Source organism: Ammospiza caudacuta, chromosome 2 (genome assembly GCF_027887145.1).
Source record: "Ammospiza caudacuta isolate bAmmCau1 chromosome 2, bAmmCau1.pri, whole genome shotgun sequence".
Lineage (NCBI taxonomy): Eukaryota > Metazoa > Chordata > Aves > Passeriformes > Passerellidae > Ammospiza > Ammospiza caudacuta.
In genome coordinates, this window is record NC_080594.1 from 97,350,727 (window position 1) to 97,373,896 (window position 23,170).

At 38.7% G+C, this 23,170-nt stretch overlaps 1 protein-coding gene across 1 annotated transcript in view; it reads right to left on the bottom strand.

Annotated features, from left to right (window-relative positions):
- Positions 1–23,170, bottom strand: part of MYO16 (myosin XVI) — a 277,468-nt gene that overhangs the window by 238,459 nt on the left and 15,839 nt on the right. The window contains exon 2 of the mRNA XM_058825534.1: positions 18,184–18,447. Within this exon, the coding sequence (XP_058681517.1) occupies positions 18,184–18,447 (264 nt within the window). The remainder of the gene's footprint in view (positions 1–18,183; positions 18,448–23,170) is intronic.

Sequence of the window (23,170 nt, forward strand, 5' to 3'; positions counted from 1 at the left end):
GAAGATCAAAACACATGGTAGTTCTTTCCCATATTCTCTTTGTGGAGAAATCAGTCAGAACCCAGCCTTGGAAACAGCTGAGGGGCTTGATTACTCAGTGTGGGAGCGAACTTCCAGCAGCACAGGTCAGCATGTGACAAGCCCCTTTTTGGCCTATTCTTTTGTGGCTTTCCCACCAAGACACAGCAAGAATAATTTATGAGTTAGGGACTTCTTTATCCAAGAACTGCTACATTTAAAACTTCTCCTTCAGGCAAATTCCCCCTCTTTCCTTTCTGTGTACATTAAGTTTAATGTAGTCTGTGTCACCACTGGAAAATATTAAGTCCACAAACCCAATGGTTTAAAAACCCTAGTGTGTGCCTCTTACAATGCCCAAGCAGTGACAAATTAACCCATCTCCTTACACAAAAGTGACAATGGGCAGCAGTCAAATGTAAAATGTTTGAGTTAAGTTGTGATGTCGAAGGCAGAGCAGTGGTGTAAATCAGTAATTTTGAGAAGACTGGAAGTAGCCATTCAGTTCTGTGGCCCAAAGATATTGCTGCAAGGGGCACACCCAGGATCAAAAAGCAATCATGGTGACCCGTGATTTGCCTCTGTTTAGAGCTCTGGCCAGGCCAGAGGCAGAGCATTGCTGTGGTAAGGTCTTAATTGCTAATAAAACTGTGATTTTATTTCACTGCACCTAGAATGTTACTAGAATCATTCAACACCAGCTTACAAAATAACACATGTTTAGCTAAAAATACTGGGTCTATCATCACAGCTAATAAAACAGCCAGGGTTTGCCAGGACAGCTACTTCTGACGACTAAATAGCTATGTCAACAAAACCTGGTAGCACAGACCTGACTGAATCCAGAATGTCTGTTAGTGACATAAAATTACAATAAAACAAAGCTTTGTTTACTGGAAGTTGAACAGTCTGAAATTCACCTTAGGGAAAAGTAGCTTATCATAGAGTAAACTTAAACATAGCTTTTCTTAAAACTTTCACTTCCAGCTAGTTAATGAGATTTAGTTATTTCAAGGTTATGGGGAAAAAAAGGAATTAAATATTTTAGCATTTAGGTCATGTATTTAAATTTTTTCACATATTTTATCTGTTTCCCATGTATGGATTCTCCTGGAGTTCCTGACAAAGGTGACTGAAATTAATAAGAACTTTATCATCAAGCTCCAGTCAAGTATTGAAAAAGCTCACAACCCACTAGGTTCACCTTAGAGATATGTTTGAAAGCTCTTTAAATTACTAGAATAATTTTTAGGCCAACTTTTCAGCTACAGAAATACCTGTTTGTACATTCAAATGTTTGTAGAATTGAGTAAAAACCTCATATCTTACAGCATTTTATTAAGAAAGTTAAATTTACTTCAGAATTTGCAAATTTCCAGTTCTATAGTCATTAAATTATAAACATTAAAACACACATCAGCAAAATAACTCATTCTGTGGTCAGTACCTTAAATTGGAAACCATTGTCATACCCATGCTTTTTCTTTGTTGTAGCAGTTACAGAATTTGCATACAATACAAATTTCCATCTGAACAGACTGTACACCCCCTCTGTTTTACCAACATTTATGTTGATCCTATGCCAACGCTACTTAATTGGCATAAATCAGATTACTGCTGACTTTTATTCCTTATGAAGCAAAAGTCAGTCCCTCTTTAACTCCCGCAACATGCAGAGCAAGTTTATGCCAGCTGGCTTAGAAGCCTCCTAAGGAACTCATTACAATTTGCATTAGAGATCTTCAAGGGTAACAGACTACTCTCCTGCTCAGCAGCTGCTAAATGGTACCAATTACCAGCTGTGGAGCACTGGCTGCTGCATCCCGTGTGTCTCCTGGAATTCCCAGGGCGTGCAGTGCACAAGCAAGCAAACTTGAACCAGGCAGTATAAAGCAAACTAGGGGCATTGTGACAGTGTTCACAAGGGTTCTTGGACGAGGGAAGAGATGAGAATGTTGACTCTATGTTTAGAAGGCTTGATTTATTATTTTATGATATATATATATTACATTAAAACTATACTAAAAAGAACTAGAAAGAAAAGGTTTCCTCTGAAAGCTAGCTAAGAATAGAAAAGAATGAATAACAAAGATCTGTGGCTCAGAGAGTCTGAGCTATCTGGTCTGTGGTTGGCCATTAATTGTAAACATTCAAGATGGCCCAATCACAGACAAACCTTATGCATTCTACAGCAGCAGATAACCATTGTTTACATTTTGTTTCTGAGGCCTCAGCTTCTTAGAAGGGAAAATCCTAAAGAAAAGGATTTTCACAAAAAGATGTCTGCAACAGGGCATTACCAATCCATGCATTTATCCAGAATAGTTGTGTGTGTGGCATATGAGTGACCAAAATGATGAAGAAAATGTGTAGCTCCAGGAATATCTCACCACTAGACATCTGTGGCTCAGGCACCACCTTTCACAGCATATGAAAACCAGAGCTGCTTCCCTCTTGCTCATGCATTAATTCACACACTCCTGCCTTGATCTTTGCATAGCAGTGCCGCATGTCATGCTGCTGGGATGGAGAGTTAAACCAGCTGCAGACCAACCTTATGAAAGGCAGTTTCCAGATGGTTCATCTCCCTGCCTCATTCCAAAATCAGCATAAAGATGGGAGGACAAAAGGGTGGGACAGAAGCAGAGCCAGACAGAAAGGAGAGCAGCCAATGGCAGCCTCAATTTTCGCTTAGTTTCAAACTGTGTTAGAAACACACTTTTTAAGTGTCATTTGGTATAAGAAATATCCTCAGAGAATCATTAAAATCAAGTCAGTGTTTCCAAGACATCTGAATGTTACTTCTTTTTCTCTGCATCAGCCTCATCAGCTGTGCACCAGGACAGTGAATTGGTTCAGAGAGGTGACACAGAATTTAGCTGTCGATTCTAGGGGGTGATGCACTTTCTTTGGGATCAGTTTGCTGAACTGACTCACTCTGCAGCCACACAATTGCTAAATCTGAAACAAAGAGCCTGCAGGAAAAATGGTGGTAGGAACAGCATCATAAAATCATGAATGAAATATTTTGAATTAGAAAAATATAACATTGACATAACATCCAGCTGGGGCAGTGGGACAGGCCCCAGCTGCCTGACCCTGTCCAGCTGCCCTGGGGTGGCCTCCGTGCTCCCAGTGGCTCACACAGCATCTGGGGGCAGCTGGCCCTCACAGTGCCCTTACAGCATTTACCTGTACTTAATAAATTTTGAACAAACTATCACCTCCAGAAGGATTTCAAGTCCCTTCCACACTTCCATAGGTTTCACAGGAGCAGAGACAAATCTCAGCTGTTTTACCTTGGCACTTTGAATGTCCACATAATTTAGTTTTTCTGACTAAAATCCTCTATCTATATATGTCATTTTACAGCACATTAAAACTGGTGTGCTGTGAAGCAATTTCTGTTTGAGACACATCCTGCTGTATGGTAAACCCTGAACTATCAACACACTTCAAACTACTGATACCAGCATCCTCTGTCAGACGTCTCAGAGGTGGTCAAGAGATGTGAAGAGCAATGGAGATACCCCACGCACAAATGAAATCATTCCCCTCTTCACTTTTACAGAGTTTTAAGATAGACAGAAAGCAATTGGATTTTGGTGTGTTCATGTCACACATTTTTCAATAATATCAGCATTCAGTCACATTCTTTTATGGTTTGCCAAAACCAATGGAGAATGACATATTAAACTTCTTAATGGTCCTTTTCTACTTCACATCCTCACCTCTCAATTTCTTTTTCTTTTCCTAACACAATTCATGAGGTTTGTAAAGACTTATGACTCTTTGCACATATGGACAGAATGACACCTCCTACTGGAGGTGATGGAATAGGATTGGCATTCTTTGTCTACTCAGAGATGGAATCACCACATCCAGGAAACTGAGCTTCTGGAGAGGCAGTGTGAAGCTCCTCCTACTCTGCTAAGAATTTGTGACTGAGAAACTGTACAAGAGGTCTGGAGAGATTATCTGTGCTGTTCAGTCATGATCACTGCAGGAAAGCAGCATATGGGGTCCTGTCATGAGTCTCCCATGTAAACATGAACATAAAAAGCGTGCATGCTGCACAAATGTTTCAGTTTGGGTAAACTCATCAAATATTACCTTACAATTCTATTCAGCACTTACTGAATTGATTGCAACATGAGGTTACCAAGTCCTTCTCTTAACCTGTGCACTACATACAGTAGATATGAACATTTTCGCATATTGGTTACATGAAAGGCTTGTGCCACAAGTCTTCAAAGAAAATAACTATGCCTGTGTACCTAGCTCAAAGATGATTTCATTTCTCATTACTTGTTCTCCAGAATTTGATTTGGCTGAATTGCTGCCAAATTCTTTGAAATTAATTATATTTTCACTAAAGGTATTTCAAGCTGATATACCCGCTGATGTCCAAGTCTTCAGTCTTTTCTAATTTTTCACCTCTTCCCATGATATGAAGGGTCTGACAGTTATAGCTAGAACTTCTCTTACGTTTTGTCTCCCATCCTGCAAGGAATTCTTTCACACGTGGCAAAGGGCAAACTTGAAACATTTCAAAATATAACACAACAATGTTTTTAGTTCTCGTTCATTTCTGACAAGGGGCCCAAATAATAACTTTCACACTTGCCTGCTGTGTATTCTTTGTTCAGTCTAGAAGTCTTCTGTCAGAAGTGACCACAACAAAGATGCAACCAAAAGACAACTGTTAAGTGTTCTCATATCACTAAGGGACTAAGGGTCATGTTTTAACTAAATTTGTTTTAATAAATTCTGGAATCATTATTATTCTCCCTGATAACTGATGGGTGGCCTGGAGGTCCAGCAGGGAGAGCAAATTGCCCACAGACAAGTCCAGACAGGAGACATAATCTCTTCCACTCAGGGCTGCTCTGACTGTACAAGCACAGCCTCCTGGAAATCTTCCTGCTTCCACTCCCTCACATCCCACAGCTGTTTCTGGAGGCTTCCAACTCCAGTGCATTCTGGCTAACACCTTCATTTTCCCACACCAGTAACAGCTACAACCACCACTACCAATATGCCAACAACAAAAAACAGTTGAAAAATAAGCAATGAATACATTATCACCCCAGGAACAACAGATCATGTGTATAAAGCCAGCACAGAAGAAAAGAGCTATCAAACTAGAAAACTGTGGCTCACACTTAAACCACCTCAGAATACCAAAGGAAAACATCTCCTTGTATCTGCTTTGAGATAAGGCTGTCAGACTTGGGCAGCTGAAGATTGCAGTGATGTAGACTTCACTTGATTTCAAAGTTCAGTATGAAAGGCAAAAACCACACCAGGACACAGGGGACTGAAATGACAGATTTATCTTATCCTAGGACAGGTTCATCCTAAAAAAAATATGCAACCAAAGGGACAAACTTGGAGCACAAACCATTCTGCATTCAATACCACCAAGCTTACAGACGGCTAAATCTACATATCAATCTTATATAAGGTGAACCTACATGGGGTTACCAGTGAAGCATTTGAGGGTCTAGGGAACACAGGAGGTGATGCATGACAGACTCTTGGCCTCCTCTTCTCTGATTCCAGTCAGCCACCAGAATAGCAAAATTATTATTCCAAAGCTGGAGCAACCAGCACAAAGCAAATTTTATTTATGTTTTACTTCATTTTTTACAGGTATGGATTGCCACTGAAGTGTGAACTGGAGTTATAGGCCAGCACAGAGAGGAGAAAATTACACTCGTACAGTACTTGGTATAATCACCTCTTCTTTATAGTTTGTGGAAAGCAAAAGTCTGACATAAAAGCTGATGTTTTAATTTTGCTTTGAAGCAGAATTATCGGTTGCTCTCCACAGGAATTTCTCTGCTTTGCCTAATCTGCTCTTGCACTACAACAATAAGAGCTGCCTTATTTCAATACCTGAGTTGTCTTATTCCATACAAAGTCAGCATGATATTGGACTATTAGACCTTCTGAGGTGCTTCTAACCAGACTGACCTTTTAACTCTGTGAATTCAATCTTGATGTCAGCAAGGGGAAGGAGCAACCAACATCACCTGACAGAAGAGGAGCTCTCAATTCTGAGTCATACCAATGAATCAATGTTCATATAGAGCATCATCGTGGGTTTGGGATGTAGTGATGAGCTACAACTACAGAGGCTCAAACTTCCCCAGTGATACCCAATGCCACATGTTCTCATTTGCTCAATCAATACATCTTACAGGTAGCTGGTACATAAATCTTGTAAATCAGGGAGAAGTCAGAGAGAACTCCACATTAGAAGTGCCTAAGTTAAGAAAAAGATATAAGGACTAATCCAGAAACATCAGTAGACATACATATATTTGGACTTTACATCTATCCTTTCTGTTCACCTTACATAGTTCTATATATGTGATCCATAGGATTTTTAGGGAGCAGCTTGAAAGCAAAAGAAATCTGATGTTCACCCTGTACAGGAACTGAGAAGCCAATGAAGTTCAAATGGCCATTATTAAAAGGATAGTGGTACCCTCTTATAGGATGTCCTTTTGGTAGACTAAGAAACAAAGCAGTATTTCAAATTTCACACAGGTACTTCCAGCTTTAAGAGCACTTCAAGGCATATTTTTTGTACTGTCAATGGGTAAATGTGGATGTCTGGAAAAAACTACCATTTTATGACAGCAGTAGTTGTGATTGCTAAAATTTGGAGCGCCAATCCTAACTCAAAAATTTACTGCTACAGCTGTCATATTTGTCTTTTGAGCCCAAATGTAATCAAAACCCTAAAAAGTGCATGGTGTGAGAAATTACCTCCTCTTACCATCTCATAGTCCTGTAAAATCTCTGCTGCTTCAAGGTCACCTTTACACTGCTTTGTAATAGAGAGTCATCAGAAAGAAACATAGTAAGAAAGCAGTATGTTGTTCCAGGCTGACTGAACTCTACCTTGAATCTTTTGGATATGCTTAAAACCTTGAACCTTTTTGCATATGCATATGCTTGTTCAAAGGAGGACATTTAGAAATATTGTGAATTTCACCTTAACTACTCACATTTACACCTTCATTCTTGGATGCAATTCAAACAGAAACACAACCTCAATTAGCCATTCCCTTAGATTTATTGACTGTATTCTTGAAACCTTCAATTCCTCCACTGTTGCAGCCTATTACTGCAAAGGCTGCAATTAATGGTAATCAAGAAGAATCAGTTTTCTATACATTACACCATATAAGCTTTCTACTAATTTCTATCACAGCTATAGAGTTTGTTCACTGTCAATTTGAAGTGCAAAAGATTTTAACAGCTAAAAAGCCTTGCAGACCTCAGTCTAAGTCATTAAGATGATACCTCAGTGCACTGAGAAGAATCCTCCAACTCACGCCTCAGAGAACAAAAAGATGACTGAAATAATAAGCAGTATTTTGTGCTTTGAATTTGGAAGAAAAGGAAGGAAGGAGGAAGGACCACTAGGCACTATATAAATAAATCTATTTTGTTCCCAGATATATTTGTATATTTCCCAGATTTTACTGGGAAAGGTACTACGATGAGTTGGAAAGGGCCCATAAGGATCATCAAGTCCCACTCCTGGCCCTGCAGAGGACACCCCAAGAGTCACCCAATGCACCTGAGAGCATGGTTCAAATACTTCTTGAAATCTGACAGGCTGGTGCTGTGACCACTGCCCTGGGGAGCCTGTACCAGTGCCCAAACACTCTCTAGGTGAAAAATCTTTTCTTGATATCCAACAAGTGCTCCCAGCACTCGAGGTGAGGCCACTCCAGCTCAGGGCAGAGCAGGACAATCCCCTCCCTTGCCCAGCTGGCCATGCTGTCCCTGATGTCCCCAGGACAGGGCTGGCCCTCCTGGCTGTCAGGGCACTGCTGACTCATGTTCAGCTTGCCAATGACCAGGACCCCCAGGTCCCTTTCCATGGCACTGCTCTGCAGCCTCTCACTCCCCAGTCTGTACTTACAAGCAGGGTTGCCCAGTCACAGGTGAACAACATGGCACATGCTCTTGTTAAAAAAGAGCAGAATAACAAAAAAGCCCTAAAAATTTAGCAATTAAAAAAAAATATTTGCTGCATTCAGTGGCTCTGGTTATATTAATTTAGTTATGGCTTCAATGGTTCTAGAGAAAAATACTCCACATAGTTATCCCACTCCACAAAACCTCCAAAAAAACTTCACTTTTTAGAAATTCTGAAGGAATGTTCTTCTCAAACTGGCAACTAATTTGATAGTTAATTTAAAGTCCACAAGTTGCAAGATATCAGAATAAGGTCTTTTCCCCGTCTTATGCTTAGGTATTTAATTTTATTTTATTTTCTGCTCCAGTGTAGCAATTTGAATATGCCCTGGTAGAAAAGTGTTACTGAAGTTGAATTCAAACATTGAAAACATTTTTAAAGACTCATTTAAGTTCATTTTTGCAAAGAACTGTATTGTTGCTATGAAGGTTTGCTCGTAAAAAAGAAAAAAAAAACAACATAAAAGGTTTTTCTCTACTGATTTCTGTAGTTCCCCCTCTTAATTTCTCTCATAGCGTAATTTGCGATTGAAATGAAAGCATTTCAAAGTGATATTGAAAGATAGATAGAGAAAAGTTTTCCCTTTGTACTGAAATATTATTGGAAATCAATATGAAGCACAATAATTACACTGGAGATTAAATCAAAAGTAAATTGCATAGAAAATACTCTATTCTTGTTCTCTCTCTATTTCATAAGAATAGACTAGGAATACAGCAACATTTTTTTTTTAATTGGTCACTTATAACAATAACCAGAGAATGTCAGCAGTACCTGCTACTCAGTGGATAGCATATTTCACAGAGAGAATAGGCTTCTGATTGCTGCCAATTTAGAGTCTTGCATCCCACTGTGGATCCCCTTTCAAAGGAATAGGAAGAACTGCCAGGTGCCAATTTGTAGGTTGCTAATGGCTTAACGAACCTTTATTGGCATGACAGCGAATTTGTGAGTGATTAGTCCTGTGTTTCTTCATACTTCATACTGGAATACTGGAGCATGCTGTGCTGGTTTCAGCTGGGGCAGAGATAATTTTCTTCACAGTGGCTGGTGGGGGGCCATGTTTTGGATTTGTGCTGAACACAGGGTCAGTACCACAGAGATGTTTTTGTTATTGCTGAGCAGGGCTTGCACAGAGCCAAGGCCTGTTCTGCTTCTCATACAACCACACTGGGGAGGGAGTTTTTGGTGCATGGGAGGTTGGGAGAAGACACAGCCAAGATAGGTGACCCCAAGTGACCAAAGTGGTGTCCCAGACCATATGCTCAGTATATAAAAAGGGGGGAAGAAGGAGGAAAGGTGCGCATTTAGAGTGCCAGGATTTGTCTTCACAAGTCACCATTACATGTGGTGAGAACCTGCTCTCCTGGAGATGACTGAACACTTCCCTGCACATGGGAAGCACTGAATTAATTCATTGTTTTTCACTGCTTGTGTGTGTGGCATTTGCTTTCCCTATCAAACTGTCTTTATCTCAGCCCACAAGTTCTCTTCTACTCTTCTAATATGTCTGGTTAGAAGTCACGAGTAATATACACACTGACTTTTCAACTGCAGAAAATCTTCATATCATAGTCCACCAAAATAAATATTTGAGAATTTTCAAAATGTGTTCAGAAGTAAATTTTAAAAAAAGGGGAAAATGTGTGTTTTCACAGTTTATCTCATAGATATGTTTTATGCTTGCAATTGAAGCAACATTTATGATTTCTAGTTAATTAAATGTGGCTTTGTTTGCTTATGTAGGGTTAAAAGTTCAAGAACAGACTTACCTATATAGAAAACAAGCAACTCAGTGCCTACATTTTAGAAATCTGTGATTCAAAGAAAAATCTGAAAGCTGAGTTTCTAGAAACTTTTTATATCAGTAAGAAAAAAGCATGCTTTTCAACAAATCCTTCAGAGTGAATTTATAGACATCCAAAACCATCAGAAGGGAACCACAAAGTTCAAACACATATCTCAGTTTTTATTTATTCAGAGCTTATGCATGTGAAACAGGACTGCAAATAGCCCAGAATATACTCCTGTTTTCAAAACACAGTTAGTAGCAGCCATAATGATAATGATAGCATTGAGATTTTTGTACAACAGTTTACTATTAATTCAACTTTCTACAGTTTGCTGGAACGTAACCAGGACCAGCTGGATCCAATTTGCCTCCCAGGTCCTTCCCCAGGAGAAAGCCATGCCAGGATGGACACTGTTCAAGATACTTGAGGTGTGTGGAGAGTGGGCACAGAACAGGCAGTGGGACAGAGAAATGCACAGACAAAAATGGCTCTCATAGCAACACATGGGTAAAACCTGTGGGCAAGCAAAAATGGGTGGCTCACAGCTCCAAGCTCAGTTTTTATGGAGAGAAGGATGGCATCATAAATCAATTTGATCAAAAGACAGATAAGTTACACTTGGTGTAAATTTCCTTACTGAGGGTGACCCAAAATGGATGTTTTTTCTTTATTTCCCCACTTGGTACAGGCAGAGGATAGCTGTTCAAACCAAGGTAATTTTGGGCATATGCAGAGACAAAAACTGCAGCTGAAACAAGCCAGGAAAATTTCACGGCTAAGAGAAAAGTAGTCATGGAGCAGAAGCAGTCCTGTGATTAGACAGTCCACATGAAGAACAAAATGATAGATTAAATCTATACCCTCAAGTTTATTCTTCACTTTTTGATGTGTCTTTTTTTTTTTTTTTTTTTTTTTTGGTGAGTCTTACCTTTTCCAATTAAATAAGTGTTGTATATTAGCAATCATACATATTTTTATCAACAGCAAAACATTTAATATTCAGTTCTCAGCTTCACCAAATTACTAAAAATGTAAACACATGGACAAAAAGCACATATGGAATCCTATAGGAATTCAGATGTATTCAAATTTCATCTCCCTGTGATTTTATGATTGCTTTTGAAATGGCCTGCTTTAATTACTAAACATCTGTTACCCAATAACTAAAGGCATTACGTTTCCCTGCACCACAACAAAAAGATGCCCTGTGTTGCTGAATTGATCACACATGGAGCCAAAGAAACTTAGCAACCATGTTGAATCTATAGGGTGGAAGCCTTGCCCTGGTTTGAAATGGCTCTACCTTCTGGGCCTTTGGAAAAGCTTCCTCATCAATGGGTGGATTGAGATGGTTGATTGATGCTTCATTTTCCTGTACAGATCAATCAGCAGCAGCTTGTTGGACAGTCAGCTGCATTAGTGTCATCCAGAGTTACAGACATGGTTCCCACTCCAGAATGCAGGAATTTGCCTTGTGAAAGCATTCATTTACAGTACATACTTTTCCTTCTTTCCAAAAGCCCCAATTCACAACATTTCTGTGTACTTCATTAATTTCATATGCTCTGATTAGGCTCTTGACTCCACGATTCAGTGTCTAGTGCTCATGTCTCTTAGGGATGGGACAATAAATATTAAATTGTATCAATTATCATACATGCGTGTTGTGATTTCTTCTACAATAGTTCCCAGAAAATCAACATTTGTAAATAGTTTTAGATTACTGTCTAATGTACATTTTCCTACTCTGATTCAAGGGAAGCATTGTAAAATACAAAATAGCTCTGTCTGAGGAAGTCTCTCTATTATTACATGCATAATGAAATCCATTTGCTTCCCTGGAAAGATAAAAAATAGGCTTTAATTAAGTTTAGAGTGAGAGTAAATAGTAATCTGAAATTAAAATATATTAAATAATGCTAGAGCAATCTGAAACGAAGCACTATAAAATCTGAAAAATCCTTAATGTAAATTTTAAAAAGGACTGAGCATGCTAAAATAAAGTAATACAGAGTATTCAATACATTTTAGTTCTGTTATGGATGTTCTTGATCATTCAGAGTTTTAATTTCCTCACACTGAAATTAGATTAAATTGATTTTTTGGAGAGGTTTCCTCTTCATGACTATGCAAGACCTAATTAATTTCCTATTAATTCAGGTTTTGACCCAAGGCTTAATTTTTTTTTTTTTCTGGGAGCTTTCTTTTGTCATGAAGGTTACCTGTGCATGTTAAACATGCTACAGTTGTTTGTCATTTTATCCTTCTCACAGCTGGAATAACTGATTTGCCAACTGTGTTTATATGTCTCAGCTTTATGCCTTTGGTATAATACATGTATAAAAAGTGTGTGTGTGTACATATATATATACACACTTATATATATATATATATATATATATATATATGTATATGTATATTCAATATATATTTATATAATATATATAATATTATATATATAAAAATATAAATATCCCATGCATTTAATTTTCCTCATTTATTATAATTTATTATCCTTCATTATGATTGTAGCCCTGCCTCTTCAGAAGGCTGTAGCTACAACATCCAGTATATAAAAGAAATGCTAATTAAAGTACCTTTGGGAGGAGAATGGAATGAAAGAAGGTGATATTAAATATTAATCATAAGAAACAAGGCAGGAAGATTTTTAAAGGTGGAAGCAAATAAGAGTGGATTATGGTAATCTGTGATGGCACAGAAGATTAATTTGCATACAGAGAAGATTAATTTTCATACAGAGATTCTTCTCTTTTCCAGAATCACCTTTATTTTAAACTCAAGATGGAGTTATTTTTGCCTAATTTAAGGAAACTCTGCCTTTATGATGAGGACCTAACAGGAGAGACTTAATGTTACACCTTTTTTTTCACCTCTTTCCTAAACATTAAGCATAATATTGTGTTTTATGACTTTGTATTTCTGTAAAACTCTTGTATTAAAAAAAATTTCTCTGTCTTTAGTAAACATATATTTTTATCTTTCAGTCTCTTCTAGTAGCAAAGATTCCTGGCACACAAAAATGCACTCTTTATCCAAGGGTTTGGTGAATTTTAAAACCCAGGCATTGCCATGCTTGGAGCCTTGCTTTCTCACCATTCATCCCTTAACATGCAATACATAAAAATCAGAAAAGCTGCCTGAAATCAGTATGACAAAAGGAGGTGTCATCAAACATCTAAAAAGGTAGTCTGAAAGTCAAAATCCCAAGAGCAGACAGGCCACCTGAATATGTTCCCATTCTTCTTAGTTATAAAGGTGTTCGCCAAGAAGAGTTTATGTTACACACTGTTGCCAGACAACAGGTTTCACACAATGGAAATGGAAATATACCAAATGCTCTCACCAGCCTGTCACTACTGCCCACATCCTGCCTCTTCCAGTTTCTCAAAAAGACTGCTGGCAATGTTAAAACTGGTTGTTGAGGATCAGTAAGTTTGCCCCGAGGTGTTTCCCAGACACAGTCAGTGCAATCCACTGTTTTACAGAACATCTTGTATGTAACCAACCAAGCTGTTTCTACTGGAAAAAGGATATTAAATCATAACTAAGCCTAATGAAGAAGAATGCAAAAATAAGAAGTTGGTTAGAAGATTTGAAAAGAATGCAGGGAAATAATATAAAATTGGTTTATTTCTGCTCAGTTTCAGCCTCTGTTTTCTGTTTCAGATTATTTGTCTTTTTTCCATGAAGAAGAAGGATTATTATAACATCTCTGACACATTCTCCTAACAAAAGTTAATCGGCAACTCATCTGCCACCTTAAATTAAAGATACAATCTTCTTCTGAATAGATTGTTTCCCCTCCCCAGAGCCCTCTTTATAGCCCAAAGTTCTTCAGATGTAAATTACAGCTCAGCACCAGCCCCACCTGTACCCCCTTTTATCCTCACTTACACACTCTTTTAATTAATATAACTGAAATTTATCATAACATGGTACATTATACAGTGCTCACTGAAATAACTAATGGCACTAAACCCTTCCAATATATTGATTATTCCAGCCCTTTCAAATATCATGATACTACCAATCTCACAATAATATTACATCTTTCACACAGCTAGAGATACTGGCATCAGAGGAAGTGAGATAAGACTCCTGTTTTCTTTCCTACACTATGAAACAGCTGGGCAGTCAATCAGCTGGGGCTAGGACCCAGCTTCGGGAGACCTGCCTTGGCAGTGAACACTGCAGGAAAAGTGGGATATTGGTATCATCTTCTTTTTAAATCACCTTTCCCTGACCTACCCTGGTGAGAGAAGGGAGAGTAAGGCTGTCCCAGCCACCATATCCCAGCGTTCTATCTCTAAAGACAAAATCACACCTGCAACTCTGTAGGGTTAGGGAGAAGCTCTGGGAGAATTGAGAAAGACTGACTAAAATGGAGTCGCTACAAAAGGACAAAGAATCATTACTAGAGACTCAGCATTATGCTAACACGCACTCACCCTGGTATTGCTGCTATTCAGAATCACAATGCTGTCACAGAATCAGCATATTGCTCATCAGAAGGATGAAATGGGCTTTAAATAGGTTTTGGGAATCTGCATTTCCCTTTTGTAATGCTGATTTTCACAGGAGTACCTCTTTTGTCTCCAGGCTGAATTTGATGGCTCTCTGCACTTTGTACCCTGACCCAGCACCACCTGCCAGCCCGGCAGACTTCATGGTACACATCATGCCTGCACCACAACTGAGAGGTTTTACAACAAAAGATACTTACTGCGTACAAAGACTGTCTGACAATTCTAGATTTTGCGTAATTCTGCAGGATGACTGAGAAGGTGGGTTACAGAATATACCAAAAGGTGATACAAACTAAAGCCAGTCCTTTAGTTTCCCCTGTTAGATTTCAGGTACAGGACTCTCACGTCCACTTTCAGCTACTGTTTTCATTGTAGCAAGATTATCTATCAGCTCACGTTCCAAAAAGCACATCTTTCAAAGCAGCCACTGATTCTCAGTGCTGTCAGTGCCAATAACTGCACCTTTGCCTCAGGAAGGAAGCACACCCTTTATCCTCAAAAGGCCCAAATGCTAAGGACCCTTTTGCCTACCTTGAATTTGAAGCAGAAACTCAGACTGAGACTGGCTCAGTTTATTTCCTGAGTGCTGGGTTCGTTTTCTAATCGTTTGTAGATGGGTGTCAGCTGATGAGCAGGCTCAGCCCATACCTATGTGTGGTTTGTGTGTGTACTAGAAAAGATCTGAGTCCACATGGTGATGCCACATGTAGGTGCGAGCAAGCCTAGTTTGCAATGGGAAGGAATGGGTTGCAGAAGCCTCCTTGGCTACCTCTCCCATTTTGCAGAACATTTATATGACTGATGCCAGGAAGACAAATTGCCTGCTGTCCATTTTCATTAGGGATTTAATATCTCACAGAAGCAAAGTATATAGTTTTTAAAGAGAAATTAACAAGAGGTATTCCCTTGCCAGCAGTAAAGATGTACAAAATCAGTGTGAAAAAACAGTGCACTCACTTATTCATCACCTTCTGCTTCTATACATCTCAACACTGAGAATAATAGTTGCAGAATCTCCCAAAATGCTCACTGCTAGTATGTGGGTGGATGTGGCCCATCAACAGCAGTAAAAACATATTGCTTTAAAAGAGAGAAACTACAGGGTGCTGCAAGGAGACAGAGAATGAGGATTCCCCTTCAATCTCCCCGGGTCAGATAAAATACTAAAGAACAGTTACTAATAATAATAAGAAATAATGAAAAAGAGCAAAGACACATAATTTCACTAATTTTTAACTTATTGAAAAAGCAAATGGGCATATATTTAATTTATAAATTTGATACAAAGCAGGTCACTAGTAAAAATTTCTCAAAGTCAATTCTAAAATTAATTTTAGAGCAAACTAATGGTCACTCTTGTTAGCATGAAGTAACAGAAATGGTTTTTGTGCTCAGTAGCAGCTGGTATAGTAATTCTGGAGAAGATTTTTCATGAATAACAAAGACAATGAATTTGTAAAAGTGAAATTCTGACCAGACTCAATTGTGAAATGTCTCTGCACCAGCCACATCAAAAATTCATCTTTCTATATATATTAATGGTATCCAATTTATCTCATGTACAAAACCAGAACTACAACTCACCACTTCAAAACGTGCTGTCCGGTGTATATAATTTATGATACTTCAGAAAAACTGAACCCCTGGACTTCACTTGGACAACTACTTCTATCCCCTTGCTGTGCCCTCTTTCCACTTTCTAAATGACTTTGTTTTTGCATTTCATTCACAGAACTGCAAAGCACCTTTCTTAGCTGTCTTTTACACCTACTCAATGCTGTTGATTGCTGAGTACATTGCAAAATGTGATTAAATAGAGAAGAGAAAAAGGTTGTAGTAAAAGCCCAACTTCCCCAGCTATATCCCATTACTTCCATGGGATTATTCCAGGCACTGTCTAGCTGAGCCTTACAAATTCAAAGCTCATTGCTGTTTTGGGGCACTAGCTGTACTTCCAGACCACATCCTCCAGTACAGCTTTGCCTAAAAGGAATCTATGTTACATGCTCCACAAAAGACCACCAAACACAGTAAATGGATGTGGCATTATTACAAAAGAATATGTCTAATTTGAATAGAGATTCTAATGTAGGTATATTCACTGAAGAGTCATGGTTGCATGTTTCACTCAACAGCAATAGTAGGAAAACATCTGCCATGTCTGTGAGTATACACTTGGTTGTTGTTGTTCTGGTTTGGGGGTTTTTTGATGATAATAATTCTTAATATAACATTTTTCACCCCAAAGCAAACAGGCTCTGGGAACATTTGGCTAAAAACACAACAGACAGGCACAAACAGCAGGTCCCCAAGCTGCCTAAAGACAACAATCACACATTTTCATAGTCCTGGGAAAGAACCACAGGCAACAAATTCAAGACTATATTATCTGTGGGCTATTTGATCTCCTTGCTTCTGGGACCTGTTTTATCTGTTTCAAGTGCAGGACAACATTCCTGGTTTTCCTCCACTTTACTTCCCTCTGCCTGAGATATCCTCCCTTTCTGGTTAGGTTATTCAGTCTCAGCAGCTGCTGAACTTTATGTTCTCATTCAGGTGCAGCTCAAGGCCAAGTATAGGTAACACAAAACACTGCTGATGCCCTTCCACCACTGCAATAAGCAACCTACATTTCTTCAGTGTGAATGTCAAGAATAGCCTCAAGGAACTGAATTTTACAGAATGTTAAGAGTCATATCTAGTGTTCTGCTTGGTTTTTAAAGAAAGCTAGCTATGGGAACATGGAGGAAAATCTTTGTTTATAATTCCTGCTAGGAAGAAGCAGGAGAGAGGAATGAAAAGTTTTGAATTTTATGTATTATATAATTATAAATTATGTCCTGTGCATTCACTTTAAAAGTAGAGCTTTTTGATTAATTTCTTCTAAAGATTTAAATGTATAGGACTACACCTGAGTGATAAGCAATAATGGAGCAAATGGACAATAAAATGAAGATTCAGGAGTAAGTAAAAAAGGCATAGCTTATCAAACTGATAGAAACTAGGAGAATCTTGCCAAGTTCATTGCATGATGTGTGTCTGTCTCAGAGTCTCCCCTTTTTACACTAATGTGATTACAAAGAACTGACTTAAACTCTGTTTGCAAAGGAGTTGCCAACACATTGCATCAGTTCTTTTCTTACATCCCTTCTGACCACACAACAGTATGGGAATTTCTGGGGACTTCTAAAAGTTGGGAGATTCTTATTGCAGGGTTTGGTTCACTTCTGAGGAGTAAATTACAAATTCCTCGGGTTACTATCAGCTGCACCAGGGATTCACACAATGCCAAGAAACTAAAAACAGAGCACTAAAGTGTGGTTACATAATTCAAAAGGACATAAACATAATTTCACAAGCAGAAAGATGACCTTCTATCTAGTGTGACTATGGATCAACACCATTTCCTTGCTCTAGATACGTCAATGTCACCAACAGTAGCATCCCTTACTCCAAATTTTGGCTAAAAATGAGAGCCTAATTTTCAAAGTAACTTGTGTTAAATTCTATGGCTTATGTAGGTATGTAAGAGGCCAGGCATAATCATAGATTCATAGTCCTTACTTGTTTTGAAATATATTAGTTTATATTAATCTCAAAATGAATTCATTAGGTTTCTGAAGGTTTACTCTCCACACATTATTCATTTCATTGAGAAGTTACGTGTTGTATGCAATACATGCCTGCATATTCCACTGAGACAATCCCTTTATGATTAGTATTTTGTATTGTACTTAGAGACAGATGAGCAGGACAAGAAAGCTTTTCCTCTGAAACTTTTACTGTACAAAAGAAAATATGGTATAATGTTAATACGTACCTTCTTTATCATCGTGGCGTATGATTGCATCCTGTATCATATCAGCAAGACTAAAGCAAACTCGTTGATTCTTTCCATGCTTCAGCTTCTTCCCGTGGCCCTCCCGTTTCTGGAAAGCTTTTTCCCGCTCATAGTACGCCTTGATTTGGTCACAGCGCATGCGCTTGACCAGCCGCTGCCGCTGGCCTAGGGGGAGGGACTCCAGCAAGCACTGCTCAATTTCCATCTCATGGGTCCGAAAAACATTACATAGCTGGAAACAGCCTGCAAGGAATTAAACACAAGCAACTTTAGATCTTGCTTTCAAATGTGCCACGAAACCTCCAGCAATTATCTTGTTGATCTAACCGTGTGCAAGTCCATCACGTAAGCTCCTCCTACTCAACTGAGGCTGACCACAGAGAGTCTATGTCATCATCATTTACTTTTTGAAAACAACACATAACTCATTCCATTAAATCACTGATGCATTTTTTTAAAAGCTGGCTCAGGCCATGTGAACAAATGTGAACAGAAAGAAGTCTGAAAGTTCACTTGTGAAATGGGCAAAATACCTAAATATTTCAGTACAATTCAAGTGGCTAGCATTTGCTTACAAACAAGAAACTACTAAGGAGATTAATTCTAGTTTGATGCCTGTGTCTCTTTTTTATTCATTTTCATCTTGCTTTAGGTTGGCAAATTTCTGTATTCAGTGAGAAGAAAAAACATCGTATCATAATTTTAATGAGTTCACTAGCATGCAATGGGCACTAAGGTAACTATCTCTTAAAAACATCAGTCACTTCAGATTCTAACCCTGTGTAAAACTTTTTTCTAATTTTTAAAATTTTTTGATTGTATAGAGACATCAAAATTGATCCTTCTAATTAAACCATCAGATACTAAAATCTTCATGAAGAAACAATCACAAATGTGTCTTTGAATCAGTTATTCCTAACATTCACAGCACTTCCTTTAAGTCAGATTCCTTTTTCAGTTTTACCATTAAATATGGAATTTTTGCTGACATTGCAATAACACTGTTTTCTCACTGTTTTTTTTTTTTTTCTCTTTTCCACTGAGAGCAAAGACTGAAGACCACAGGAGAATTGAGTGCTGCTACTTACTTTTACTGTTATGTTACAAAAGGAGGGCAATGGATTGTGAGATAATTTTATTGCCAAACTCCTTCAGTGTGAATTCACATCCATCAACAACATGCCCACCATCCCTCACTAAGTTGATTTGATGTGGTGACTACAGACCACCCCATCACTTCTGATTCTCATGTTCTACTTTATGAATTTCCTTCATATGGGGCCTAGGGGCTCAAATTTGTAATTTCTAAGGGCTGACGGCAGCCCCCATGGGGCAGGTTTTCTCTCCACAGTTTGAAGCAAGACCTCTTGAAGGAAATGTGGACACAATTCACCTTGGGTAGTTAAGAAATACCAAATTAGCTTTACTCTGCAACATAAGAAACAGGTTTTTTCTACCTGTTTTGTATAGTCACATCATCAAAGGATTCCTCCCTCACTGAGGGCATGCCTGAGTACTGCTGACTTAATGACCACTTTGTTTTCTCCTTGTGGTTTGACATGTGTTTAATCTATTGAATTCCACTCAAACCCTGCTCTGAAGCCACAATTAACAATCTCCTGACAGGATTTTGTAAAGCTCATGTCATCACAGCACATAAAAGCATCACAAATATTTATTTATTTTCATTTTAAAAAGAGACAACAGAGTATCCTTATCTGCATTCTCTATCAAGGAAGTGATTTTCTTTTTAAAGTTCTTTTTTTAAAATGTTTTGGTTTGCTTTAAAGCCATAGTAGTCTATAAACTATAATGTATCACAATTCCATAATAAAATATAAAATTGTAATCTGAGGTCTGCATGCCAATAATTTTATAAATTTTATTTATAAAATTATATCTTTATTTGCTAAATTATTTGTTATATTATTTCATAAATTACAGATAATACAAATATTATATATTATATAAAATATTACATATTTTATAAATTTATAAATTTACAACTATAAATTGCAATCATGGTCTCAAACCAGACTTCTCAAAACTGAGGAACATACATTAATCCAAAAAGCGCCCAGAGAGTGTCTTGTTAGCAAACACTATGATAGAAGCAGACACAGAATACAATACTACAGGTCAATTTCAGTCAATTATTTTTAACATAGGCTACTCTCTCCCTATAATTTCTGCTCCTTTCTTAACATACCCTTCTAGTTAGAAGAAAACGAGTTGTCAAACTAAAAACTGGAAACACGTATTGGCTTGCATTAAGGCAAAACACACACCCTTTCTTCTTGCATGTCAAAGCAAATAACTTCTGCTGTATAAAACAAAATTTTCCACTTGACCTTAAATTATATGTTTAATTCCATAGCAAAAATTATATGTTTCATTTCTTTTATTTCCTTGTTGGAAGACACAACAAAATGAATGGGTAACTCTGTAAAGCTGCAGAAGATGTAACTTTATTCCTGGGTTCAATCCCAGTGTCCAGAGCATTCAACCCCATAGAAGAGCTACATTCAGACCATTCTCCTCAGCCTGAGGTAGTTTTCAACTGTACCTTTTTCTCATGATAGGACTGCAGAATAAGCAAACTTCAAAACTTTGCTATCAGAATTGTTCTGCTGTATATAAAATATATATAAATATGTATATAAAAATGTATATAAAAAGCCTTTAGCCTACACAGGCCTTTTGTTTCTGCCACAGACAGAGACATTTGTCTATCTATACCCTAACACTTCTAAATGTGACTACAATGTCTGCCAGCAAGGCTCATAGTCACAGAGGGAAAACCAGTTCATTGTGTTAAACTGTGTTTGCCTGCAGCTGGGAGCCCACCCCTGCTCTGCTCATTCCTTCTCCTTCAAGAAGGGAAGAAGGAGCAGCCACGCACTTGAGCTCCAACAGGCTGCACCTTAACTTGCTATTTACATTCTGAAAACTCACCTGAGGCTGAGAATTGTGGCTACTGTCTTAGTCATGGCTGTAAATCTGCACTGCCTGCTAACCAGACTTTATGGCATCTTTGCTTTTCCTCAGCTTAGCTCATGGGCAGTCTCTGTTCTTAGGAGGAACTCGTAGTGTTTGCTGCCATATCGCAACTGAGACTGATGGAAGCTGTAGGACGTCTTTGCCATCACACTGCTCTCCTCTTCCAAGGCAAGAAATCAAAAAAAAAATCAGCTCAGTGTCTCGGTCAAACACAGCACAACAAAGATGCTGTCTCACAGGCAGATACCAGTCTCAGGAAGGATGTTCCTGGCTTAGTGTCCTCTGCCTCTCCACTGGAATGACTTTCAGCTTGTATGAGTCTTTATCTACTTGCCCTATGAGGAACAGTGCTTGACTACCACAACTGGCCGCACATAGCAGTTCACGGTGTGTGGCCAGAGTCAAAGCAGTCCAGGCCAATTGAGGAAAGGACTCTTGATCCATTTGGTCACTTGTCTCAGCTAAAAATTAATGAATTGAAGATGAAATTTCTTTCCTCAGCTCATCTGGAACCTGATACATCCCAGATGAGATCAGTATCTGACTGTGGATGTAACAGCTGCAGGTCAGCAACCTCATTAGATTAAGCCTAGATTAGGAAACACAGTATAAATGCAGACAAGGCAAACTGCCTGAATCAATCTTTCAGGCACTCATCTCTAAGGAATGCACCATTGAGTCCAGCATCCAGTTTTAGAACCAGGCAGAGCTCTCCTCTGTTGTCCCACTCAGCAGAGGAACCGATGATGGCACAAGAGGCAGAGCTTCCTTCACACATCAAGAGAGCTCACCTCAAACACAGGATAGACATGCTTCTGGAGAAAATTCTGTGGATGGCTTAATACACATGAAGCATGGGGTAATTCACCAAAACTGCATCAAATAACTTTGTCTTGTCTACCAGTCTTGAAAACCTCTGTTAACAGATTCTACAAATTGTCTGGGTAAACTGTTTAAGTTGCTTCACTGGCTTCTATTAAAAATGCCGTGAGTTCTTTTGGTGGCCATTATCCCTTGGTACTAATTGTCACTATTGAGAAGGTTTCAGCTTTTTCACTTCTGCTAGCAATCCTGGTTGCCTCCCATTGCTCTCATTCTATTGCCTCAGTGTCCATCTTAGACTGGTGGCACCAACACCACGTATTTGCAGGCGCAGTTTCAGTAGCCCCAAGTAGCAGCAGACAATAAGTTCCCTCTGTCTGCTGACCAAACACCTCTGAACATAGCCCCTGTGTGGTTTGTCTGATTTATCATCAGCACATACAGCTGGCTTCCATTCAGCTCTGTGTCCATTGTAACCCAGCACATTCTTCAGCAGGACTGCAGCTCAAGTCAGTCAGTTCCCAGGCTGCACCAAGGTATAGGGTTAGTCTGCCTCAGGTGTGAAAATATCACTTCCCCTCTTGAACTGCCCAAAGTTTCTAGCAAGCCAATCCCCAGGATTAAGCTCTCCCTTTGAAGTGTGCCAATTACTCTGTCCTAAGTGAGCATTGCCAACACCAATAGCTTCCCCTGCAAAGAAACCTTACAGGAAAAAATAGCTGCTAAAATCCACAACTTTATTAGGTGGATGCAAACAGTTACTGCTTAGAGAATGACACCTCAACCACAGTCAGACTCAAAAAAAAAAAAAAAAAAGGCAATTAGAGCCTCCTAAAAAGGTAACGTGCAGCAAGTCTGTCCATCCTTTCCTTCCCCAAATATGGGAGGACTGGCACAAACTGCCATACTGATTTGGTACAAGAACACTGTATGACCCCCATTCAACAGCAGAAAATAGATGGAAAACATGACCCCAAACAGAGCTGGTTTTGAGTGTGCTAGTCAGGAGGGAGTATGGTAAAGATTTGTGGGTAGGAAAAAAGGTTGCCTTCTGAATACATTTGCTTAAGAGTTTGTATCTCATTACATAATATATCAGATTTGAAGATTATTTCATGCAGTTCTTGGCTCAGTGCATGACAAA